Below are 27,234 nucleotides of genomic sequence, written 5' to 3'. Positions count from 1 at the left end.
TCTGATCAGAAAAAAAGCAAGCACACACAACCACAGAATTTCTCCAATTTAATGTCAGGCTGTTAAGAAATCCCTTAGAAGCCTTTCTCTGTCCCTGAGCCTCGGGTTAAGAAGCCCCAGTCTCAACCTCCTCCTATTCGAGATAAGGTGAGAGGGGGCCCAGAGAGCGGTAGTGACTCGGGCAGCGTCAAACAGCACGACTGCTTGCCTCTGGACATAGGCTCCATCCGCTTGGTTCCAGCCTCCATGTCACCAATGAAGAGGCCCCTTGGCCAGCCTGGCAGTTGGTGGGGGGTACTCAGCGTGAGCAGCGGAGGCATTCAGGGAACACTTCTGGGGAAAACAGCCTCAGGAGGGTGAATGGAGGGAGGGGAGACAGGCCTTGCCCACCTGCCCACCCCTGACATTTCTCCCTTGGTCTCCCCACAGCTCGGCTTCTTTAAAAGTGCCAAGCGCAGGAGGGAGCCCGGCCTGGACCCCATGCCCAAAGTGCTGGAGTGAGGCTCCTGAGGATGCTGTGAGTGGATGGGGGCCGGCATGCGGGCCCAGGCAGTGTGCAGGCCCGGAGCCCACCGAGCTGGGGCGGAGAAGACACCGGCTCACTTTGCACTTGACCTCATCTCCTGAAAGACTGAGTCTGGTCCCTCTGAAAGGAACTCGAGTCAGTTTTCAGAGGCACTATCCTACTGGGAGCCGCAGCACCTCCAACACAGGTCCCTAGGGACTTAGAGGGGACCCCCCCAAGGTACACCCCAAAGTCACCCCCAGGCTGTGCAGAGGCATTGCCACCCCCACCACTAAGGTGCTAGGAAGTCGTCATCACCCCATCCTCAGAAGAAACTGGAGAGCAGACTACAAATGCAAACGCACTCTGCCTTCTCCAGACCTGTAGTTGCAGGGGAACCCAGTGGGACAGCGGATCTGTATCCTGCGCTGTCCCCTCATCCCTGCGCTGCCCACAGCCCCCAAGTCACCTCACCCCTTCCTAGCCAGAGATAGGTCCCTGGAGTGCCCCCTGAGCGAGGGCCCCAGTGCTGACAGTTGCTGGCCAGGATGAAGACAGACTCTGGAGGCAGAGACTGGTGGACAGGCAGCTGGGACCTAGGAGAACCGGGTGGGGGGTGCGGGGGGCTCTTCCCCAGCCCCCACCTGCGTTCACCTGACTGACACCCACACCCCGCCCCCCATGGTGCTCACAGCAGCCCCGGGCCTGCAGCTGCCGCCCCTCCCGCTGCCTTTGTTCCTGGGTGCCTGGCGGAAGCCTGTGGATGATGCAGTCCCCAGGGCTCCACGTTCTCACTTCACCTTCCCCACAGCCTGTCCTGATGCAATGGCTGCAGGCTGGGGGCAGGGGTGGGGGGCCCTCCCTGCATCACCCCCTCCCTATACACATACACACACATACACAACCTCCCACCCCTCCTTGTCTCTCACACACACACACTCTGCATCACCCCCTCCCTACACACACACACACACACACACCCCCTCCCTGCATCACCCCCTCCCTCTACACACACACACACACACATACACATATACCCTCCCTGCATCACCCCTTCCCTATACACATACACACACACACAGCCTCCCATCCCTCCTTGTCTCTCACACACACACACTCTGTCTGCATCATGCCCTCCCTACACACACACGCGCGCGCACACACACACACCCTCCCGGCATCACCCCGTCCCTACACACACACACACATACCCCGCCACCAACCCCACCTCCAATTCCTCCCTTCTGCTCACCCATCACCCATGCCCGGGAGAAGGGCTGGACCAGTGCTGAGGGGTTCTCCACGGAACATACTGGATAACGCCAGTGCAGGGACCTCCGGAGCCTGTGCAACCTTGGTGGCAAATATCTGATCGGCCAGCCCCTGGGATAACTGGACCCACCAGTGATGGGGCCCCGAGGACAAGAGGCACGCCTGGTGCCCAGCCGAATAATTTATGCCTTGACCTGGTTTTGAGGTAGGAATGAAAGGGGATCCATCAAAGGCATCTGTCCCCTGACACACAGTACGACCTTTACTGTCGTAAATATTTTTAAGAAAATTTTAAAAATACAGTGTTTAAAAACAACCAAGAGGCTGCCATCCTTTTGTGGGCAGAACATGTCCTAGTGAGCCGTGCTCTGACAATGGGAGGCGGATGAGGGGCTCCCGTCAGGAAGGGGCGTGTCCACCCCTTGCTCCCCACAGCATGCCCTGCCAGGGCCTCCTGGTCTGGGGTGGGCAGCTCAGTGATGGGGTCCTCCCTCCCTCCCACGTCCACTGTTCCTTCTTTAGCCAGTGTAGATGGTTGAAACCATGTATCCCTGTAGCTTCTACCCCTTCGTTCCCTCTCTTTTCTCCCAGATTTCTCTAGGCTGACATCTCAGTGCCGATTTTCAGACCCTGACTTCCAGTTTCTTCACCTTTCTATTCTCATGCCGCTGGAATCCCAAGAAACAAGGAGAACCTCAGAAATTATTTGGTCCCTTTCCCCCATAGAGGAGGACACTCAGAACCAGAGAAATTAAGAGCGAGCCCCTGGTTCCACAGCAAATTCCAGACTAATTTCAGGATTGGTGTCCCTCAAGCCACACTGTCACTCTCACCCAGCCTTAGAAGGGTTTGATCTGAAGAAGTAGAAGGAACTGATATGCAGTCACTTCTGATTTGTCATGGGAATATTTTGTCCTCAAATGGTGAAACCAAAATCGGAAGGTAGCATTTAAAAATCATATTTCATTTGAGTCATCACCCGCATAAGTGGAGTATGACCCCACACCCAAAAGTGCATTGTTTGATCTGGTAGCAAGTCTTCTGTAGAACACCATCAACTGAGAATGCTTTCATATGAAACCTTTTGGAAACTGGCATTCACATTTAAAAATCTGCCTTGTGCTGTCATGCCACAGGCCACACAATCTATCTATAGGTCAGATGCAGCCCAGAAGTCACTGAATTGCAACCCCTGGGCTCAGAGGCCAGGTTTATCTCTGGGATGTCACAGTCCCTCCATGCCCTCCGCTACCTGAGGCAAAGAACAGCTAAAGGGTCAAAAGGTAGAAAAAGTGGAAGACTTGTCTGAATCTTCAGGGCCTTCAACCCTCACACTGTGCTGCTCTTGTCTTCTCTATCTTAGCAGTTCAGTCTTTCTGAAATCATTTGCTGTGGGGTGTAAGTATCTTAAGGCACGACTGCCCTTAAGAGTGCTGGTGGGACAAGCAGGGAAGATATACTTTACAGGGACAAAGCCTCACGCTAGAGCAGTGCTTCTCAAGCCCGACTGCACAGTAGAATCACCTGAGAGCTTTACACGCTGCCTGTGCAAAGGGCCCACCCATGGGGGTCAGATTTAGTCAGCTGGGAGAGGGGCCAGGGCATCGTTTGTGTCTGAGTTCCCCTAGCGACTCTAATGTGCCCGTGAATATATAGGCTAGAAAACAAGAAATAAGGGGTTAAGAGGTACAAGTGACCTTCCATGCTGCGTACAGGGAACTCTGCCGTTATGGTAATGCTGTTCAACTTTACTTGGCTCCAGCCTGCAGTTTGAAAGACTTTCTCATTCCAGCAAGTCTCCAGAGTGTAATTTCCTACAAGAGATCACCAGGGTCCTCAGAGACCCAAAAGGCCTCTTGGAGGAGTTGGGGGCACATTTGCCAATGTCTGGGGGTGGGGAGATGAATAGCAGTCTCTGAAGCATTTTTGGCATGGTGGCAAGCAGTCCAAAATGCAACTGGAAATCAACATGAAAATTCATATTATGGTTCATTTGGGGAGTTATTAGCAATGCTCTATCTGGTAGTTAAGAGTAATTATTTATGGTGAAACTAAGGGTTGAACTCAAGAGTGTTAACATGATGCATAACCAGCTTTAAAAGGGTTCAGTCTTTTAAAAGCATTATCGGCCCATCTGGCCTCGTGGTACTAAAGCCATTCTATAGCACGCAAGTGCGCAGGCGGAAAACACGCCTGGGGCCAGGTCTGACTGCACACCCAATTACCAACTACAGGTGGTTTTAGAATTCGCTCTTCACATTGTCGGGGCTTCTTCAATTCTAGACTCACCTCTAGTAGAAGGAAAGGACCTCCAACCAAGTTATGAACTTGAGATGTGCACGATGTCCTGGGGGGCCTCCCTGTTGGTTCTGACATGGTCAGACCCCATGCAGGAGGGCAAGAAAATCCAGGAGCTCAGGGGCAGCCCTTGGGTAGCTCTGAGAGCGGCCTCAGGCCCTCATGCCTTCACTGGTGTTCTGCGGGGGCATGGACCTCAAGTATGCTGTCCCTCAGTTTTGGCCGGCCAAGAGAGGAGAAATCCAGGTAAGAATGGCTTCTTTCTGGCATCAGATGGTATGGGCATGCAAGCTCAGAGGGCAAGGTATGCCTCTTAAAGGTATCAATCCAGAGCTGAGCTTCTCCAAGTGGGGTCCCAGAGCCACTTGCATCAGAACTACAGCCAACTACCCCAGATCTCAAGATCCAATTCTTGTGAGGTCATTTTAAGCACATTAAACTTATAGAACCATAAGATACTGGTCTTCTCCAGACTTTAATGTCAGTTTCTGGCATCAGGGCCTTTTTTACCTGCCCTTGAGCCTATCAAAGTGGCAGTAGTCATTGGTAAAAACCCTCAAGGAGCATCCTTCCAGTTAACCAGTGGAGTTTCTGGATTTTCCTTTTGTTAAGGAAGTTGGTATTTCTTAACAAGATGGGTATCAGGGTGAAGGGGGCAAGGTGCTAGCATAAACACAAAAGACAGGGAGGAGAATTAACTTTTCTGGGAAATATGGGAGCACTTCCAGGAGACCTAAGGTCTTCAAGTCTTCTAAAGACCAACTGCTCTCTCCACCAACATTCAAGAGCTCTTAGCATCTGTATTCTCCCAAAATAAGACATTAGACTTTTGGCTTTAAGCCCCAAGATGCCAGGCAGCCTGTAATTGAAACAGCTGGCTTAATCATGCTTCTTTTCTGGCAGAATGACTCGCTGCAACCACGCCTCACCCCAAACATGAAGTGGCTGGTTTCTCCACCGCACTCGCCTGGGTGGTTGACTTAAGCAGCCATTAGCAGTGAGTGGCCCTGTCTTCAGCACAGTGGCCTTTGTTTCATCTTCAACTAGTGTCACATTGCCCTTTATTCTGCACTACTTCTTACCGTTAAAAAAAAACAAACCCAAGTTATCCCTATATTACGATTATTGTCAACTAGATCCCTCTCAAAGGACAGTCAAGCTGAATCGACCACATTAAATCTGCAGAGTGCTTTTGTGTCACTGTCTCTTCCACTAGCTTTGACATCGCGCTAAAGTAGGGCAGCATATTCCACACAGAAACTGAAACCGGAACAGAGGAGCTTCGCTGGTGTAGGGAGGGTGAGAAGCCTGGCACCTGGCCTCTGAAACTGTTCAAGAACATACAGGCTAAAATGTACCTAGCAAACACACGAGGCTCAAAGCAGGGTATGAGCAGAAAAATGTTTTTAAAGAAGCCGGGGGCACCATTGCTTAAGGACTCATCCTTTCTCGTCAGCTGCGCATGTTCTTCGTCCCTATCTCCTCGGCACCATACTAAAAATGATGATGGTAAAGTTTTCTGAAACATTTTCAGAAGGTGGCCCAAGCCAGAGTTCCAAAGTAACATCGTAAACTTTTAAAATTAAAATTTGTTGCCAGATTAAAAAAACATTAAAATTTGAGGAAAAATAGAAAATCGGATTTCAAATAGGGGCATCTAGCTGGACAAAAAGATGATCACGGGCAGAGACCATAGTCCTTATTGTCCATAAGGTCCATATGGCCCATTTAAGGACCATAGTCCTTGTACGTGGTATAGAACATCCCTATACGTCCTGTGCCTGTAACGCCCCTGACACGGTGCTGAGACACGGTAGATGCTGGATAAGCCCCAATGCCTGAGTTTTTTCCGTTGGTTAGGGCCAGAGCAAACCCCAGTCCTGCTCTCCGGATGAACTGAGGACAGCAGATTTACCAAGCACAGGCAAATTAGAACAAATAATTTTGCCTAAGCTTGCCAAAAAGCCAAGATTTTGTGAGCCACCTGAAGTTTGTATCTCATACTGAAGTTTTCTAGATCAAGTACCTGATGAAATATATTCCTGCCAGCATTTTCTTTTATCTGGGCATCTCTTACTTTAATACAGCAGATATTACTTGAAACACAGAGGAAAAAAAAAAAGAGAGAGAGAGATGCTTTAGAATTTGTCTGATTTCTGCAGTCCAGTCAATACTGCTGCCCAGCAAAGATCCGGCAGAAATCCTAAGGTGAGCTTCTCTGGCACTGGTGTGTCGGTCTTACAGTGAAAGAGCACGGGTCAGTGGGTCAAGAAGCTCCAAGCCTGCCCCAGGCTCTGACACTTGGGCCTTGCGAGACCTCGGATGAACAACTCACTTCTTTGTGAGCCTGTCTTCAACTGTAAAGTGAGAGAGTTGCCCTAAATGATTTTTCAGACCACTATAAAGGGACTCCCTAAATCAAAATGTGAAAGCAAACAGTTGCAGAAAATGTGCTCTCATGTCACCCTTTAATATTCTTCTGGTAATCCCAACGACTGTATTAGGTAAAACACAGAAATATGAGGTATGAATACTGGAAATGAGAAGGCAAAATTATCATTACTTGTAAATTATGATTAGTATACCCGGGACATCCAAGTGAAGCAAAATCCATTAAAATGCCTATATCGAAACATTAACATTTAGAAGTATATACAATGGAAGAAAGGCTCCTATCTACATTATCAACAAAAAAACTAATAATAATATATTTTCAAGACCTTCTAAAAATAAACTTCTAAAAAAATTTCTGGCTTGGGGACTTCCCTAGTGGTTCACTGGTCAAGAACCCACCTTGCAATGCAAGGGACATGGGTTCAATCTCTGGTGGGTGATCTAGGATCCCATATGCCACAGAGCAACTAGGCTGGTGTGTGAAAACTAGCATTTGAGTGCCCTGACTTCTGAAGCCCACACGCTCTGGAGCACGCACACAACTAGAGAATCCTTGTGCCACAGAGAAAAATCCCGCATGCCACAACAAAGATCGCTCATGGTGCAACTGAGAGCTGACACAGCCAAATTAATTTAAAAAACCTTTTCTGGTTAGAGAAAAAAAAAGACAAATGAAGAAACATCAGCCCCACGAAGATTAGTCCTTAACATTTACCAGGCACCTCGGTTTTAGGCATTACATTAAGAATATTAATTCTCCAATTTGCTCACTACAACTTAGATATTACTGTCCCAATGTAGAGAAACTGAGGCCAACATCGAAAAGCAACTTGCCTGAGGCCACAGAGCCCAGTCAATACTCCTCAGGGTCCCACCACACTGCCAGGTCAACAGAGTAGAACAGAGAAGCCAGAAACAGATCCAATTACTTTACGGGATTTGAACTTATGATTCCAATCAGTGGAAAATAAAAGAGTTCTTGGCTAGCTGGATACTTAATCAAAATAAATTCCAGGTAGATGAAAAGATTTAAACTGAAGAACAAGAGGAGAGGAGGAAGAGGAAGAGGGGGGAAAAAAAGAGGACTGAAGAGAGACGTGGGAGGGAAAAGCCATAAAAGCACTAGAAAAGAACATGGGTAAAAAAAGATGCATGAACTTGAAGTGGAGACAACTTTACAAGCAAGATACAAAATTCAGTAGATATAAAAACTACTGTACTTAAACTACAAACTGTGACATATGAGAGAAAATTTCCTTACATTTCCAAGGAATTTCTAACACACAGCAAGAAAAAGACAACAGTGCCCAAAAGCAAACAAATTTAAAAGGCCAGCAAATATATGTCAACCTCATTCATAATAAAGGAACTCAAATCAAAACCATGAAGTAATATTTCCCATCATCATAGCAAAAGCTGAATGATGAGACAACATCTGATGTCAATAAGGATGTAAGGAGATGGAAGGCAACTGGTTCGCCTCTGTCAGGATTTTTAACACTCAGTTACTAAACCAGAAGTTCCAGGGCTAGAAATGAGTTTGTTCTATGAAAAACACAGGACACAAGGATGTTCCCTGACTGAAATAGTATTTAGAATATCGTTGAGCTGAAAACCTAAAAATCCAACAGGAAGGCCTGGTTAAATAAATTTTAAGTTCATCCATAGAATTAAATGCTGTAAATTTGTTCTTTAGAAAAAAAATCTATACATACCAAAATGAAACATGTCTAAGATATACTCAATGAAAATGACAAGATGCAGAATAGTGTAGGAAAGTTAAGAGTCCATTTGCATTTTTAAAAGCAGGAGAAAAAATACATATATACACACAGAAAAATTCTGAGAAGCTACTCAAAAAACTAATGAGTATCTTCTGAAGAGTCCAAATGGGAGGCAGAGAAAGATGAAAATTTTTTTTACTATTTGAATTTTTCTTATCTGAACTTTCCCCCCATGTACATGTACAACTTTCACAACTTTTAAAAAATGAATTCGACAAAATATCATCTCAACACTGAACAATAAAGACACACACTTCAAGGCAGTTTTTTTCAAACATTTACTGAACACAAACACCATTTTTTCCTTTTACACAGCAATATTGTTAGTTTCAAATTAGCTGGGCTATTAGGACTATCGATTACTACGAAATTAAAAATGATTCTACATGTCAAACTCAAATAGAAAATGTCATGCAATATATAAATCACTAGCAGACCTCTGGTGCAGTCAGCAAGTTTACCACGTTTATTAAAGTCACGTAAATGGTTTGACAAAAGTGCACAATAGGATGACATCACTGGTTTGTTATAAATCACAGTGAATTACTAGAATACAACAACGTGCTTCTTCTATGTGGAGGACTGCAGGATGAGGTGAGTGTTATAAACGATAGGCTCTGTCACTGTGTTAAGCCAGTCAGATTTTACTCCTCAGCTATGTACGTCTGAAAAGACTGGTTAGCAAAGCTAGGATTTTTCTCCCTCATCTTTTCTTCTCTACCAATTAACTAAGCAACAACAAAAAAGGCCATGCACAAATTTTACAACACCTGATAAAAAACAGATACAAAACCTTGTTCATTTCATCACTTGGCAAAGCTTGTATCTTCGCTCCTTCATTTTTTTGATTAGGCCACTCAACACGTGACTTACCCCTAAATGAAAAGCTGTTAACAATTGAGCGAGTCTCACCCCTGCACACACATCAAGATACACTCCCCATAACCATTAAGTCAGTGTTCCTTCCCTACACAGTAACACAAATGAACACACCACAAACCTAGGACTAGAGACATTTACTTTACAGTTTTAAAAATTAATATATCTATCGCCACTATCCATGTAGTATTTATTTCAGATCCCACATTTGGAGAAGATACTGTACTACCCAGCCCATCTGAAGATTTGGGCAAATCTGCCAGGAATGTACGAGAAAGCCCGGCAATGTGCCATACACATTAGGAGCTCTCTACCTTCCAGAGAGGGTATCCAGAGCAGGGCTGTGCATTTTCAGAGCAGGAGTAAACGCACAGCTTAAAATCTTATGGACTAATAACTTTTCACAGAGCAAAAGGCAGTTTTGTTTTAACCCACTTTAATGTTACAGTATAGTCAGTGAGGAAAACGGAACAGTCATCTGTATATTGACACATCTGGCTAGCCTGAAAGGAATACTCAAGGTTTTTACAGAAAATCTACCATAAAAGCAAGTCCTTTATACTTTAATCCATCTCCTCTCTAGTTCAATCACTGGCTGCTTCTAAAGCCAGCAAAGCAATCCAAGGTCCAGTAACTCACTCCTCACCCTGCCCCTTGCCCCAAGAAAGAACTGTTTCTGCTCGAATAATCCAAAGCAACCTTATTCCTAAAGTAGCTGCTTCAGCTGAGGTGGTGACTAGTGACAGGGTATTGTTCCCTTGGGATCTAATTTTCAAAAACACTTGCCACATGCAGAGTTGATACTTCTGCAGCTGCTGGTCCCATATCACATTTTACTTCAAACAGTGCTAGCAGAACTAAGTTTCTCATAATTACCAAGTTACTAATCAACTATCAGAGTAATGAAATAAAACCCTTCCCAGAAATAAACAAGACCAAAGCTTGCTTTTTCATTGGCTTGTTGGCTGGTTGAAGTTTACACAGCAATAAACCTTAAGATAGTTGGACTGTGGCCTACGAGAAAGCAATCCAGGGTAGACTGAAAACAATGTTGTTTCAGAGTTCTTAGGTCAAAAATTTCCCCTTTATCAGTCTAAGGATGGATTTCTTGCCCATTCCTTGAACTATCAGTTACCTAAACTCAAGAGATCAATTTTACCAACTCTTAAGTGCAAAACCCACCCAGGTTTCACATGGTTTGCCCAGGCATTCATCCACCTGGCTCTCTAATTCAAATTTATATGACAATTATTAAGCAAGAAGTTTTGATTGAATTTGTAATGTTATCAAGGAAGATTTATAATCTAAAACACAATTCTACCAATAATAAACACAAAAGGACAAAAGTGGCTAAAAAACAGCAATAGCCCAGAGTTCTCAGAGAAGCTGAGATACAGAACTATCACCTTACCTATTTATTTCCCTTTAAAAAAAAAGAAACTTAAGTGTGGGAAGGGTTTGGCTAAACACATTTTAAAATAATTCTATCAAAAACAAATTAAAAAAAAAAAACAGGCGTGTAGATCACTTGTTTCAAGAATGGTTTTATACAGGTGTTTCACAATACATATTTGGATTTGTTTTACAAGACAGAATTAGATCCTTAGCAATATAGTGAACAATGTACTGCTATAGTATAGTTTAAAAAAAAAAATCTCAGTTACCATTAGCAAAATTCATAATCTATCCCACTGTCTTCAAATTCAACTTTGTCAGCATTTCAATCAGCAGTTTTACTCTTTCCAGCATTCGGTCCTCCCTTCTCAAAAACACTGAGTACCATTAAATTTCTTTGTCTGAATATGTACAGATAATCATTATTCTCATTTAATAAGTATGTAATACCTAAAATAGTTCTCATCCTGGGTAGCCAAAGGGATGAAATGTTTTATAAAACATGCAACATTATCTGATATTTTAAGTTCTGATGTTTAAAAATCATATGCATTAATAATGGAACCAAGTAAATACCAAGTATCACAGCTATTCCTCAGACTGTCAAATAAGCAGGCCTTGAAGTCTGAAAAATACAGGGTCTGATCAGAGCTGCGAAAAAGGTGTGATTCACCCACCTGGAGGATGAGCATTTTCTCTTTCAGGCCACGAGAGTTGCCAAGAGCAAGGTACACTAGTTCCTTGATTCACACCAGGAAGATCAAGGCCAGTAATTTTCAAATTAGGGATCAAACACCTCCCTTTAGATCATCCTAAAAACCTTTCTTGTAAAAATCCCAGGTTAGGAAAACAGAAGTAGATTACTGTGGCAGAATTCACCATCAAAACATTCCTAACTGAAGCAAGAAGACACGCAAAGTATAACTACAGCAAGAGTAAAAGTATCCTGCATTCTTGGGGGAATAGGTTTTTAAAGTCCCCCATCCATTCCCTCCCATCCTTCAGAGTATCTCATTTCATGGGGTATCTCTATATTATTTAAGGCCCTAGGTGCTGATTTTGGCTTGGTCACTCTCTTTTATACTGATTCAGCTGCAACCTTTTTCTTAGACTTCACAAAGCAATATCTATACATAAAATGTTAACTGAAATCTTGTTTTTTAAGTTTATATCTGATGTTGCTACACCATTATAATGCTTTTCATTAAAGAAAAAAAGCTGCAGGTCTTCACTTACAGTACCATGCACTATGAGTAGCTAAGGCATTCATTTGGCACTAGAGAAAAAAATACAGATACAGCTAATTTTACTTATCATTTTTAACATTGAAAGAAATAGGTATGTACCCTTGAATTTCTGTGATGCTTAAAGATAATCACAGAATATTCTTTTAGTCTGACAGTCAAAATGTTGCCATTAAAACAAAATCAAAACCATAAAGAACTCTGTACAGCCTGTCGGAATAAGTGACATTTTCTGGTTCCAAAATTTGCTGCCCTCAGACAGAAATAACTTTCAAAATGGCAATGACAATTATTTTCATCATCAAAAACATTGAATCTATACCACTCTAGTGATTTCTCTACTTCTTATCACAGACTAAATGAAGAAAGTGAAAAAAATATCCCAGTTCCTTTTCACCTATCATAAAAACCTTAGGGAGGCACAAATAATGCCCTCTGGAAAAGTAGTTTTCAATTTGAAAAGATACCACACAAGAAGAGAGGAAGAAGGGGACAAAAACAGAATGTATAACTGTAATGTGACAACTTGTTTCACAGGAGAAAAACACAGCAATCATAATTTTTACATGTCTGTGAGCTGAGTCAAATGTTGACTGCTGGAATTTAGATTAACCACATCAAAATGTCTATGCATTTTAGAAGCCAAGCCCAAAGGCAAATAGTCCATCAATATTCTCTGAAAAGTTGCTTAAGATTACTATTTTGTATGTATCACTGAGCATAATTCAACAATTTCAATGGATTTAACTTTATGCATTTTTAACTATTATTAAGTTAGCACATTTTTCAGATTAATCTGCAGCTATACTTTTTAAAAATCCTCCCGATGTCATAATGTGTTGTATCATTTCACATAAATAATGGAAGAGTGGAAACCACCTATCGCAGTTTGGCATGTGCAGAACATCTGGATATTCCATTACTTTTAATGCTTCTTTTAGTTGTTTTCCTTCATGAAATCCTCAAAACTGCTGCAAAGGGTAACACGCTGACACAGGCTTAACAGAAATGCTTTTCTAGGCAATTTTGGTAAAACATTTATCAACTTTAAATCATAAATGTCCCTTGTTACATAAACAAAATATTTTATATTCCTTAAAAAAAAGAAAAAAAAATAGCTAAGTGACCAATATCCAAACACCTTAAGATTATAGTTACACCTAAACAATGTGGCTTTGTTTAAAGTGTATTTGAAATCAATAACCATATGAGGCAAGAAGACCAAATACAAAACTAAGGAAGGATAAGTAGGGAGGAAGGGTAGTGGAAAGAAAAGTAGAATTTATGAACACATAATTCTATTGTCTGTGATTAAAGTCCTTTACTTTTTAGCACCACATTAAACGATTTTACATATCCAGTCACTTAATGAAATCCAACAAACTCTTCAAGAGTTCTGGGGATCTGGTCTTGGTAGTTAATGTCATTAGCCCGAACTGCCCGGGCAGCCAGGCACTTAAGACTCATCTTCATTTGAGTTTTAAGTAGTATTTCTGATACCCCAGTTGTACTTTTGTCTAGCGGAGTTTTATTCTGTTTATTTGTCATGTCAGTGTGAGCGCCAGCTTCAACTAGACTAATGATGATAGAGTGCAAGGTCAAAAAATCACTGATGGGCCTGTTGTACTGAACGATAATGTGAAGGGCGCTGTTCCCTTCATTGTCCACAGCATTGACCTCAGCACCACAGTCCAGCAGGAGCTTTGTGACAAGCGCGTTCGGAAAGCTGCAAACGTCATTGGTGTGGAAATCATCAACTGGGGTATTTGAGTTGACGGCTAGATGCAGCAGGGTGAAACCTTCACGAGTTCTGGGATCAAGGTGAATCAGGTTGTAGATCTGCTTGTTAATCTTGCACTGATCTTCTTCACTGCACTGTGTTTTGGTGGAGATGCACACTAAATACAGAAAGGTATAGAGGTTACATTCATAATTGTCCATCGCACTGTGGACATCAGCATCTGGAATATTTTTCACTCTGTTCATACTCTGTTCTATTTCCAAAACACTGCATCTCAAAACACATTCTATGTCTGGGGCCTTCACAGTTTCATTTAAATGTATCATCTGTGAGAAAACTTGGGCAAATCGAAGAAGATCCTTATGGGTATTTCTGTTACCTTTCTGTCTGAGGTGCAGGGCATGAAGCCACAACTTGATACACTGTTCGAATTCCATGTTATCTGCATAAACAGCTCCCCTGTAAATGATGGGATGGGAAACATCAATGTTGTCGGCACCTAAAATCCGTTCCCGAACGATAAGGCCTTCCATATGAAGAGCATCTCTGTCTTGCCGGATGGATTCCAGTTCCTGAGGATTTCTACATTCAGTTCTATTCCCATAAGCATGGATTGGTGGGAGAACCTCTTTCTCAAGAATGTTATCACCATCTTGAAACCTCTCCAACATAGCTAAATACAAATAGTGATATGTCTTCATGATGTCGTAGTTCTCACGATCATTTGCAAAGGAGGCACCCAAGAGCTCCAAAGCTTCAATCCGACTTCTCCGGTCACAGTCAGCATGAGAGAGCAACAGTTCGACAACGTCAGCTTTGCAGCTTTCAGCAGCTACTTTCAATGGCGTCATCCCGTGGCCGTTCACTACGATAGCAGCACGCCATTTTATCAGCTCCTTCACGATGTCTATGTGTCCAGCTTCAGCTGCAAAATGCAATGCTGTGGCTCCACAATGCGCTTTAGCATTCGGATCAGCACGTTGTTCTAAAAGATACCTGACCACGTCGGTGTGTCCCTTGTAGGCCGCAATCATTAGGCAAGTGTTGTCATACTTGTTGGCAATGCTGATGTTGGCATTATTTTCGACCAAGTATTTCACAATGTCCAATCTGCCATCAAAGCATGCTGCCCGCAGCGGGGTTGAGTTAGTTACTGTGGTGTGGTTCACGTTGGCTCCATGACTGACTAGAAGCTTAACAACTTCAAAGTGTCCCGCTCCTGCTGCGCACCAAAGAGCAGTAGCACCATCAATGACATACCTATTCATGACAAGAACAAACAGTTAGAAAATGGGGTCACCTGCCCTAACACAGATTTAAAGGGTGTAATCATTTACACTGACCCCAAACCTCAGTCTACAGAGCATTAGGTAAACATTAGTTTTGGTGAAAATAAAATAGTACTTGTATCTAGTATGAGCTCATTAAATGTGAGCGATTATTAGTATTTCCACAGTATAAAGACTTAAAGAAAAAATAAAAAGAGTCACCGACTTCCTACTAGCAGAAGTACATAAATTTCAGAAAACAGGGAAAATGTACGAAGTTTTGTAATTTCTTTACCACCAAGCTGATTCCCTGGCTCTTAGACGAGCACAGAACGTTCCTCCCTCCCAGCACCCTCAGGTACCACAGTTTCTCTCGGTACTTCAGTAGGAAAGCCACCACAATCTCTGTGTTAATGCTGTTAGACACTGCGTTAAGAAGAAAAGTATTTGAGCAGATAATTTTACCTAGGATTATCTAAACTAGTAACTATGTACATACTCTACTAAAGCAATGAGAATGAAATAATTACTGCTAATTACAACATGAATGATACAACACAGGTCAAATTATATATTATATGAAGTAAAAAAAGTACAATCCACTTGGTATAAAAAATATCATAGTTCAACCAACTATCAATACTGTCGATCACTTCTGCTGAAAATAAAAGCCACACTTTTAAACATCCAAGCATCCAATAATCCAAGCAATTACTTCTTCAGTTTAAATAATGAAGCAAAATTTCTATAAGTAAAAGCATTCTCAGTAACGGCTACGTATACGGTTATCTATGGGGGAGAGTGTAGGATTGATTCGGAAGGGGCTTAAAGCTACTAGCAATGTCCTGTATTTTGAACTGGGTAGTGGCTACATGGGTGGATATTTAGGGGAAAAAATTCATCAAATTGCATAAGAAAGATCTGTACATTTTACTGTATGGAAAACAGTCCTCAAAATAAATTTGAATACTTCTGAAGTTTCTTTTTAAAATTTCATTTTTTAAATGTCATTTAATTGTTAATTAATTTGGTAAACTAAAGAATGAATCAAGAGGGGGTTCCCTGGTCATCTAGTGGTCAAGAATCCACCTTGCAATGCAGGGGACACTGGTTAGATCCCACAAGGGATCCAGGAAGATTCCACAAGCTGCAGAGCAACAAAGCCCGTGCACCACAACTACTGAGCCTATGCTCTAGAGCCCAAGAGTCGCGACTACTGAGCCCCCGGACCACAGCGACTGAAGCCTGGGAAGCCTACCTAGAGCCCACACTCCCCAACAAGAGAAGCCACCGCAATGAAAGGCCCACCCACCACAACTAGAGAAAGCCCACATACAGCCACGAAGACCCATCAGAGCCAAAAGAATAAAAATAAACAAACAAATCTTAGAAAGAATGAATCAAGAAAATAAGACACACATCAGTTGAAATGTTTCGGTGGTTGCCAACTGTAGCTTTTGCAGACAATTTAGTTTAATTAAAATTCACTTATTACATCTTTACTGTCATGATTATAATCACAAAATTCAAAAGTTTTCTTAAAAAAAAAAAAGTTTTCTTTCAGTCAAAAAAAATACAATTTACAAAAGCACCAGAAAATACCAATGTCTAATAGTATATCTGATAAAAAATGTACAAGACCTCTACTCTATACTGAAAACTATAAAACATTCCTGAGATAAATCAAGGACCTAAAGAAACGGAGAAATAGTCCATGTTTATTGTTTTGGAGATTCAAGAATGTTAAGATGTCAATATTCCACCAAAATAATCTACAGATTCAATGCTATCCAAATCAAAATCCCAGTAGGCATATGTGTGTGCGCATGCATCCACATGTGTGTAGAAATTGAAAAGCCAACTCTAAAATGTATAGAGAAATACAAAGGAAGGACCCAGAACAACCAAGATAATCTTGAAAGAAAAATCAAGTTGGAGGACAAAATACAGCAAGATGATGTGTCACTGGCACAAGGATAGATAAATACTAATCAAAAGAAAACAACCAAAAACCCCACCCTAGGAATAGATTCACATACACAGGAATACAGATTAATGACAAAAGGTCCACTGAAATTCAGGTATAAAGTATGGTCTTTTTAATAAATAGTGAAGAAGCAGCCACTAGACATCTGTTTGGAAAATAATTAACTTTGACCCTACTCACAAAAATTTCAAAGTGGCAAAGACCTATAATATGCAAAACAAACAATAAAAGCTTCTTAAAAAAAAAAAAAAAAGACTATCTTTATGACCTTGGGGTTGATGATTTCTTAAACATAATGCAAAAAAAAAAACCATAAAAGAAAAAAACTGATTAGACTTCAAAAAATTAAAAAAATTTTTTCAAGAAAGTGACCAGCAATCCACTCACTGGAGATACCTACAATCGATTATCTGACAAATCACTAAAAAAGCAAACAACTCCATTTGTTAAAAAAATGTGAAAAGACTGAACAAACACACTTCAAAAGTATATATTCAAACAACCAATAAACATATGAAAAGATAATTACTCAGCAAGGAAATGCAAATTAAAACCAGGAATTACCAATACACACTCACCAGAACTGATGAAATTAATAATACTGACATGACAATACTAAGTATTGGCCAGGACGTGAAGTAACTGAAACCCCTCCTGTTGATGGAAATCTTCAGTGGGAATATAATCTGGTTCAACCACTTTGGTGGTTGACTGCTTGATAAAGTATTAAACATACATCAACCCTACAAGCCAACAGTCCCACCCCTTGGTATATACTTAAGAGAAATGAACGCAAATTCTACCAGAAGACATATACAAACATGTTCATACCAAAGTAATTTATAATAGTCAAATACTAAAAACAACAAAATACCTGTCAATAAGATAAATAAACTGCCATACATTCATATAATGTAATATTATAAGACATTTTAAAAATACTTATACATGCAACTCAGTAGATGACTCTCATAGATACCGTGTTAAACAAAAAGAAGCCAGACAGAAAAAAAAACACAGTATACTGTATGATTCCATGTATAGGAAGTTCAAGTATAGGCAGAACTCATCTATAGACAGAAGTCAGAATAATCATTGCCTCGGGGAGGGGAAGGGAGAGGAAATGACTGAGAAAGGGCACAAGGGAAACTTTTAAAGTGACATCAATGTTCTGCCTCTTGATGTAGAAAGTGATTACATGGATGTAAGCAAATTAAAATTTGATAACATTTATACACTTAAGATTTATGCACCTTACTTGATATTTTACCTTAACTAAAAATAGATATAATTTAAAAACAAAAGAGGCACAAGTCAATTTAAAGAAAAAGTTTAAACACAGAGAGTTAATAATTTCAATGTGCCAAGCACTGTAGTAAGTAATAGAGCACGTTTAATTCTCATAATAACCTTCTCCCAATAATCCTATAAGGTAGATAACCATTATTAAGCCCATTTTAAAGACACATAACTATAAAGGCTTATATGAGATTAAAAACACAAAAATCTCTGGAAACTATATAGTGCGTCAAATGTGAGGAAACATAGCAGGGACACTGTTCACATGTTTCCATTTAAAAGCTTTCCCCATCTCCTTATTAACCTGAGCTACCCAAAAATCGATACATAGTTAAAATAGTTATATTTACATGGTTACAAAAGTTTCCTTGCACGCCTTAAATATAAAAAATTGTTACATGCCAGGAATATGAACCTAACTAAATAAAACTCAAGAACTGTTGCACTAAAATAAGCCTTCACATATATTATCTTTAACTTTTGCAATAACCATATAAGATAAAAAGGACCCCCCCATTTTAAAATGAAAAAAAAAAAGACAAAAAGTGATTAAAATTTTTTTTCTGGCCTCAAATTCCCCACTACTAATGACACAAGGGAGAAGGAAATGGCAAACCACTCCAGTACTCTTGCCTGGAAAATTCCATGGATGGAGGAGCCTGGTAGGCTACCTACCATCCATGAGGTCGCAAACAGTCAGACACAACTGAGCGACTTCACTCTTTCTTTCTATAGTTCCTTTCGGAGAAGGAAATGCCAACCCACTCCAGTGTTCTTGCCTGGAGAATCCCATGAACGGAGGGGCCTGGTGGGCTACAGTCTATAGGATTGCAAAGCGTCGCAAACGACTAAGCAACTAACACGCACACACACACACACACAATGACATAAGATTAAAAGTTAAACTACAAGTATATACTTCACTTGGGCTTCCCAGGTGGTTCAGTGGTAAAGAATCTGCCTGCAATGCAGGAGATGCAGTTTCCATCCTTGGGTCAGGAAGATCCCCTGGAGAAGGAAATGGCAACCCACTCCGGTATTCTTGCTTGGGAAATCCCATGAACAGAGGAGCCTGGTGGGCTACAGCCCATGGAGTCACAAAAGAGTTGGACATGACTTAGCAACTAAACAACAATGTCACTTGGTTTTTATAATCATTTAATACTTTTTCCAATGTAATCTAATAATTTCCATTTTCCCTATGGTAATATGACAGAAGCCTAGAAAAAGTTTCAATTATCTATTTTTATTGAGGCAATAAAAATTTTGAAATACTTAATGACAAAAATATTCACTGCAGAATGTCCTTCAGGAACATTACCCTTAGTAATTTTTAAATTTCTACATCTTAATCAGCATTAAACAGATTAAAGGGACTAATAATGCTAACACTTATATGACACTTCTTGTCCATAAAACACAGCTAAAGTTATAGCTGCATACAGCCTCAAAACAAAATACCAAAAATATTTACTTTCTATAAATATTTCTAGAAAGTAAAAAATATATATAATCAAATAAATGCAATATTTACTTAATGAGTATGGGAGAAGCACTGTAAAACACTGATCTTTCTGGTCTAAAATTGCAAATTTTAGGGGGTCCCTCATAGCTTAGTTGGTAAAGAATATGCCTGCAATGCAGGAGGCCCAGGTTCAATTCCTGGGTGGGGATGATCCCCTGGAGAAGGAAATGGCAACCCACTGCAGTATTCTTGTCTGGAGAATCCTATGGACAGAGGAGCCTGGCAGGCTATGGTCTATGGGGTCGCAATAGTCAGACACGACTGAGTGACTAAGCACACACACACACATGTATTTCATCTGAAAAATCAAGAAACTTTAATCTGGCATTCGCCTTTTAAAATAAAATGTATAAAAATAACATTTCTGAGCACAAACCTAAACTCATCTATTGTCTGGTTCAAACATTTGAAATGAAAATAAAAATTCATTCAGTGTAAATGATCAACACTTTATTTTAACCAAAGTCCTAAAATCATTTATTAGATCATATGTACTTCCTTGAAATATACACTGGAAATGACTTTCTAAATGAAGTTAAGTGACACTGTGCCCCCTACGCCTTTCCTCTACCTGAACATTTAAGGATTTGTACTAGCACCGACTTTAAAAGAGCGCTCAACAAAATTCCCAGAGGTCCTGTTCTCCTTCCTATCCATGTCAGCAGACTTCTTCTAGGACAAGAGTTCCCCATAAACTCTGGCACTGCGCAGTCGGGCCCTCAGAACGCAAACCGGCACAATATTCCAAGATCACGTGACGCCTCTCCTTTGTTCTGGTCCATTTCTGTAACACTCTTAACAGCTTCCCATTCTACAACTAAAAGTTCTTCTTTTCATTCCTATTCATGTAACTTTTCTTCTTATCCCCTCATCTATGTCAACTTTAATCTTAACAGAGTAAGCCATAAGTAAAATAATCTCAAATGTTACCTAAGTGGGTGGCTCCTTCCCACTTGAGGCTCTATTATGAATTCACTTTAGTCTTCCAAGGTTTTATAGATGTTTTTAGACAGAATATAGACTTTTTAAAAGAAGTTATTATAATATCTGTGTATGTCTCTCTCACACACACAAAGGATTGTATCAAACCCATTATCACACAGATGCTGTTGCTTAAGATGAAGCTAAGAAGTGAGTTTTTTTTTTAATATTAGGCAAACAATGGGATAGGTGATGAACAGTCTGGCAAAAAATTGTGAAGATGATACATAAATTACTAAAAATTAGGAAACACTAACAAGCTGGAATCAAGATTGCCGGGAGAAATATCAATAACCTCAGATATGCAGATGACACCACTCTTATGGCAGAAAGTGAAGAGGAACTAAAAAGTCTCTTGATGAAAGTGAAAGAGGAGAGTGAAAAAGTTGGCTTAAAGCTCAACATTCAGAAAATGAAGATCATGGCATCTGGTCCCATCACTTCATGGGAAATAGTTGGGGAAACAGTGGAAACAGACTCAGACTTTATTTTGGGGGGCTCCAAAATCACTGCAGATGGTGACTGCAGCCATGAAATTAAAAGACACTTACTCCCTGGAAGAAAAGTTATGACCAACCTAGATAGCATATTCAAAAGCAGAGACATTACTTTGCCAACAAAGGTCCGTCTAGTCAAGGCTATGGTTTTTCCAGTGGTCATGTATGGATGTGAGAGTTGGACTGTGAAGAAGGCTGAGAACCAAAGAATTGATGCTTTTGAACTGTGGTGTTGGAGAAGACTCTTGAGAGTCCCTTGGACTGCAAGGAGATCCAACCAGTCCATTCTGAAGATCAGCCCTGGGATTTCTTTGGAAGGAATGATGCTAAAGCTGAAACTCCAGTGCTTTGGCCACCTCATGCGAAGAGTTGACTCATTGGAAAAAGACTCTGATGCTGGGAGGGATTGGGGGCAGGAGGAGAAGGGGACAACAGAGGATGAGATGGCTGGATGGCATCACTGACTCGATGGACGTGAGTCTGAGTGAACTCCAGGAGTTGGTGATGGACAGGGAGGCCTGGCGTGCTGCGATTCATGGGGTCACAAAGAGTCAGACACAACTGAGCGATTGAACTGAACTGAACTGAAGCTATTTTAGCCCACAGAGAACCTGTCTGTCCCTATCTGGCCATGGGTCTCAATTAAAGGGTTGGCTAAGTACCTCTTAAAAGCCAGTCCCTGAGGGGTGAGTGAGCTTCATATTAACACCTCATTCAGACTAACATTTTCAGAATGTCTGGAATGAGTGTAAAGTGAAATCATGACATTTGCAAATAACACTTTCTTCCTCTACTTCTGAAATGCCTAAATGACTAGAACAAACTGCAAAATAATCTCAGAATGGTGTGAGTGGGCAGAAAGGTGGCCACTAATTTCAGTTCTTCTCTTTTGTTAATTAATTTGTAAGCTCCTCAAAAGCAGAAACTTCGTATTTTTTTCTGTATCTTCCACGGTATGTGTGGGGCACAGTGCCAGGCCCACCACAGTCATTTGGCAAGTTTTAAAAAACTAAACTACTTTGACAGAGCAGCTAATGAATCCATAATTGTAATAACACATAAACAAAAAAAGACAGACTGAAGAAGGCTCAGACAAAATGTCGAATGATAGGAATGTTTGCAATTCCAGTCTCACCAGTCTCTCGATATTTTACATGACAATCACCAAAACCTGGCCTCCACCTCACCAGTCTGGCAGTCCCTTTCTTAATGTCCCAGGCCTGAGCTGCTCCCTGCAGCGGCACTGAAACACGTGTCACTGCAAGTGCGCCATGTCGCTGCTCCTCCTCTTCACCTTCTACTTTCTATCCTCTAAGACTGAGCTCAAACATCACCTCAGCTGTGAAAACTTCCCTGCTTCTCCCAGGCAAAGCTGAGCACTTCCTCTTCCTGCATTCCCTCAGTAGTCCAAAAGATTCCTGTAACCCTAAATGGCATGGCATCTATTACTCATTTTCGCCAATCTTTCCCCTCCTCACTGCATCTTAATCCCTCCCACCCAGAGCCACCTCACTGTCTTCCTGGGAACCGTATGTTACTCATCTCTGCATACCCAATCCCTACTATATAGAGCCTGGTACACAGTAGGTGTTCAAAATATGTTTGCTTACTAAACTTAATTTCACTGGTCAGTGCAAAATATGGGGCAAGATAAGCCACTATGAAGGCTCAACGCTACATTCCTTATCATTTCAGGTTCTCTTAATTGCCACCTCAAAATACCTCTCTCTGTGACTTAAGAAAGATAAGCAAAGCTTTTTCAAATGCTTTAGAAAAAACTATTTTTTCTTGCCACTATTCTCTCCTCATCAAAACAGGCCTCAGCAATCTCCTTAGCAGCAGTGGATCCAGCAGCTGTTACTGCAGAGATTCATAGCTCAGTGGATGCTTGTGCTTATACAACTGGAATGGTGCTCGAAGTTCAGAGGTCATTCTACTTCACTCCTCCTCCGTGTATAAGAAAGGCTGTGGGAATGCAGACAGTTACAAAAAGGACACAGAAGCCAGTAAAGAAAAACAAACAAGAATCAGGTTGCCAATGTCCAGAGAGGTGGTACTAGAGATTAACCACCACTCATGGGATATCATTTCAGTAAAATGTAATACTCTGGAATATTTTCCTCTCATCTGAAACAGAAGAAAAAGCTCTTCTTATTTCAACTTAAAAAAAAAAAATCAATCAAAATTCAACAATGCCCTCGTCAACTCAAAGAAGAATTGTTTTTTTCAATCAGGTTTTATCCAAGCCGTATTCAATTATCAAAACTAAAGATACGTATCTTTACGCTTGGATCACATCTACCTCAAAAGAAGAAAACGCTAGAAGAGCTTACCTACTGACACAAGTCAACAAAAACAAATGCAATCAATGAAGTAAAATCTCCATGAAGTTGTAATCTGTGAAACAAGTTATAACCATCCACACAGAAAAGATAATGTCAAACCTGACAATTCTGCATTCAACAACATGACACCTCAAAATATGTACCATTCAACCTAAATGGCAAATTTTAACTATGACAATATGCATTTTTGAACTCCCCACGTGGAATAACAGTAAATTATCAAGCTTCCCCAGAAGATGATGGGATAACAGTAATTTTAAAATGGCATCATGTTCTCCTACACCAGGTCCTATGCTATTTTCGCAGCCAACATCTCTCTTCCCAGCAATGTGTAAGTCAGAATCATGGCTGGGGATGTCTGGCTGCGTGACAATCCCCCAAGAGGCTGAAGCTGCTGCTGGTTCTAGGGGCTTATTTTGACATTAAGGTCCCATAACCAACTAAGGGCTTTATCAGACACTCGAAGAGCTAAAAATTGGGCGGTCAAATAATTCATCAATCAGAGGTTTCCAATGTCAGTTGCTGACCTTGTTAATTTCTGATCTCGGTTACAACCCCAGTCCTGACAGAGGGAAAACCTGAAACCCCGCTACGTCCTCCATACTGCTTGTTCATACACTATCTAGCAGAGCACTGGTTTTTGCCTGCGTGCTCAGTCGTGTCCAACTATTTGCGACCCCATTCACTGGAGCCCGCCAGGCTCCTCTGTCCATGGGATTTCCCAAGCAAGAATACTGGAGAATACCTATTAGATATTAAGACAGAGGGTGTGGCTATTTACCTATAGAGGGAATAAGGGGTAGCGGCGATAAGGATGGACAGCAAAACATGGAATGGAGTATCCGCCCTAGAAGATGAAGTGGTTATTAATACGGCACGGCAGGAGATGCAAAAATGGGAGAAGTGATACCTCCATGAAGTGAAAGAGTGGGACGGGAAGATCCATGAGGTGGTAGGTTCGCACGCGTTAGACAGGAGGCAGGAGCTGGGATGTACCTACCCGTCGAAGCGGACGGTGCCAGTCTGCTGAGTCTGCACCCGGTAATGTTCTAACAGCAAGCGCACCACCTTAGCGTGCCCATTGCGAGCTGCGATGATGAGGGGCGTGGACCGCTGCCCTCCCTGCTGGCTGACATAGCCAAGCAAATAGCGAATGTCGCTTTCAGACCGGTTGAGAAGCAAGGCGGCCAGAGTCAGAACCTTGCCCTCGCTGGCCGCCTTGTAAACATAGCCAGCCAGGCCCTCCATGGCCGCCGCCAACTCCAACACCCGTTTGGTCGCCACTGCTGCTGCTGCCTTGCGCCCCCGGAGGCCGCGCTCGCCAGCGCTTGAAAACTGGGCCCTCACAGCCCATTCAACAGGGCGCCGCCGCCGCCGCCGCCGCGCCCAGGCAGCAGCGCGGCCCGGGGAGGGCTGAGACGCAGAGGTGGCCGAATGCCGCACGGGGCAGGTCTGCGACCCAGCCCGGGCAGGGAGGAGGGCGGTCAGGGCCGCCCCCAAGGCCCCAGGCACCGGCCCTGGGCCGAGGGGATCTCCATGGCGGCCGCTGCCCCGGGCCTCAGGCCTGACCCCTCCTTCCTGCGGGCTGCGACAGGCGCGTGCCCGAGCTACGGGTCGCCGGTGAAATCCCAAGAGAGCCGCGCGCGCCCCGGATAGCGAAGGACCGCCGCGTTTCACCCGACCCGGCCCGTCAGGCCTAAGGCCTGAAACTGCCTAGTCCTCCGCCTCCGCTCTCCGCCCTCCCCAGGAAACCCGCAGGCCCTAGCCCACTGGAGCTCAGAAACGCCAGACGCAGTCGAAGGTTTCAGAGGTCCACGCCTGGGAACGCCATCCGAGCGAGAGGGAACGCTGCGGCGCCAGCAGCCCCTGGGCTCGGGACAGGGAGGAAGGCGGGCCTCTGCAGACTGGGCCGAGAGGGGGAGGGTGCGACCAGGGGACGGTTAAGTGGGGTGTCTCTTCTAAAGCCTACCGGCTGGCAAACAAAGCCCAGTGAAGAAAGGTTCTGCTACGCGAAGGCGGCCCGTACCCAGCTCGGCCCTGAAGTCCTCATTGCCCTTGCTGCTCGGAGCTTCCAACTCGTCCCCATTAGGCCCTACGGGTCCCTAGCCAGGGAGTGGTACAGAGTGAGACCACTGAACTGTTAATACTGGGGGGTGAGGGGGTGCGACTCGGGGGCCCTTCCCTTTTGGCCATAGACCTTTTGGGACCCTTCACCCAATTGGGGCCCGGGGAGGCGGGTACGCGGACCTGGCAGGGTCCACTTTGAGACCAGGGCGGTGTCTCTGAGCCCTAGAAATAAGGGAGGACTTTGGGCGTAGGCACGAGGCTTTGAGAAGGGACTGGAAGTCCGGCCTGTCCTCCCTGGAGAGGAGGATGAAGTGTGTGAGAAGGGAACAAAAAAAGGGCTCACCCTAGGACGGAGGGCAAGGCCTGTGTTCGCACAGACCAGGACTCTAATCCTGAGCCTGATGAAGCCTTCAGTTTTCTCCCATATCTCACAAGATTGTTAGGATTTGAAAAGATCATTCATCCAACGAATTTTAGAGGTCTGCTGTGTGCCAGGCTCTGCTTGGCTCTAGGGATTCAGTGATAGACCAGATGAACACAGTGCCTCTTCAGGGACTGTGTTGTTGTGGAGAAAACAGACAACAAAGTAAACAAATAATAGACAAGACTGGTTGAGTTTATATCACTATGATTTTGCTGTGAAGCAAGTGAAATAGAGTGATGGTGGGGTGGTACTAATTTAGTGTGTGTGGTCAGGTAAGACCTCCATGACAGGTAAGGAGAACAGGGGGTATTTTAGGCAGAGGGAAAGCTAGTACAAAAGCCACGAGAGGGAGCAGTCTTGGGGAGTTCAGAAGCAAAGGTAAGAGTGGCTTCAGCAGAGTAAGCCATAGGAGAGCGATAGGAGATGAAAGCTGGGTGCAGGTCTAGCCCAATTACCCATGGTAAGTTTAAATTCTTCTCAAATCTGATGGGGGCATTTGATTAGTTTTAAACAGAAATGTAACAAGATATGGTTTATATTCTTTAAAAGATCAGTCTCTAGTAGGCAAGAGGCAAGGCAGGAAGGCCACTTAAGAGAAAAGGTTTGGGATTAGGACGGTAGGAGTGGAGGTGATGAAGCTGGTGGGGCAGTCACAAAAAGTCCAAGTTCAATATGGAGGTCACTCCCTCTATGCACACACAAAGGATAGTATCTACACCACCAACCCTAAAACACAAAGGACAATATCTAACATAGAGGAAGAGAAAATACATTTATTTCATCCCAAGGGACCAGGCTGGGCTCAGTTCACGTAAATTATTGCATGTGAACCCCACTATTCCAATCCTGGTTTGAAGGCCTCATCTTTGGGGATTTGGTCCACTGCTCAAATTTTCTCTTCCACTCTACAGCACAGCTTTACCTATTTTCAGATCGCTATACTTTTTTTTTCCCATATTAGACAAAATCAACATTGGAAATCAGAGCTGAAGATAGGGTTCTACTAGTGAAGTCTCGGAAGTAGCTGGTGGAAAAGAAGAGGAAGCTGGTTGTTCTCATTCCGGGGCTTCAAGATTGGAAAAAATTCCAGTTCTTGCCAGGCTGACCCAGGCTTTTTGGCCTCTGGGCCAAATGTGGGGTGTGGGACCTGGGGGCTCCCTTCCAACTGATTTCATTCCCAGGCTCTGTACAGAAATACCAGGCTCCTCCTATTCACGCCTTCTCTCTGTGTTTCCCTCTCTTCTTCCCTCTCTGTGTAGCCCTTTTCCCTGCATCATTCTTTTTAAACTCAACTTTTTGAAGGTGATTTAGAGGCAAGGCCCTTCTTCC

The 27,234-nt window shown here is 42.8% G+C and overlaps 2 protein-coding genes across 2 annotated transcripts in view; one reads left to right on the top strand and one right to left on the bottom strand.

Annotated features, from left to right (window-relative positions):
* ITGA11 (integrin subunit alpha 11) overlaps positions 1 to 2,091 on the top strand; it is a 132,136-nt gene extending 130,045 nt beyond the window's left edge. The window contains exon 30 of the mRNA XM_055536822.1: positions 430 to 2,091. Within this exon, the coding sequence (XP_055392797.1) occupies positions 430 to 501 (72 nt within the window). The 3' untranslated portion in view covers positions 502 to 2,091. The remainder of the gene's footprint in view (positions 1 to 429) is intronic.
* A 6,605-nt stretch (positions 2,092 to 8,696) lies between these two features.
* Positions 8,697 to 25,332, bottom strand: FEM1B (fem-1 homolog B). The gene is made up of 2 exons (XM_055536821.1): positions 24,415 to 25,332; positions 8,697 to 14,772 (listed from the first exon to the last, which is right to left on the bottom strand). The coding sequence occupies exons 1-2, from the start codon at positions 24,660 to 24,662 to the stop codon at positions 13,137 to 13,139; spliced, it is 1,884 nt and encodes a 627-aa protein (XP_055392796.1). The 5' UTR covers positions 24,663 to 25,332; the 3' UTR covers positions 8,697 to 13,136.
* Positions 25,333 to 27,234: the final 1,902 nt, after the last annotated feature.

This window comes from Bubalus kerabau, chromosome 10 (genome assembly GCF_029407905.1).
Source record: "Bubalus kerabau isolate K-KA32 ecotype Philippines breed swamp buffalo chromosome 10, PCC_UOA_SB_1v2, whole genome shotgun sequence".
NCBI classification, from domain to species: Eukaryota; Metazoa; Chordata; class Mammalia; order Artiodactyla; family Bovidae; genus Bubalus; species Bubalus kerabau.
Note: the sequence above shows the minus strand (reverse complement) of the source record. Positions and strands in the feature narration are given on the sequence as shown.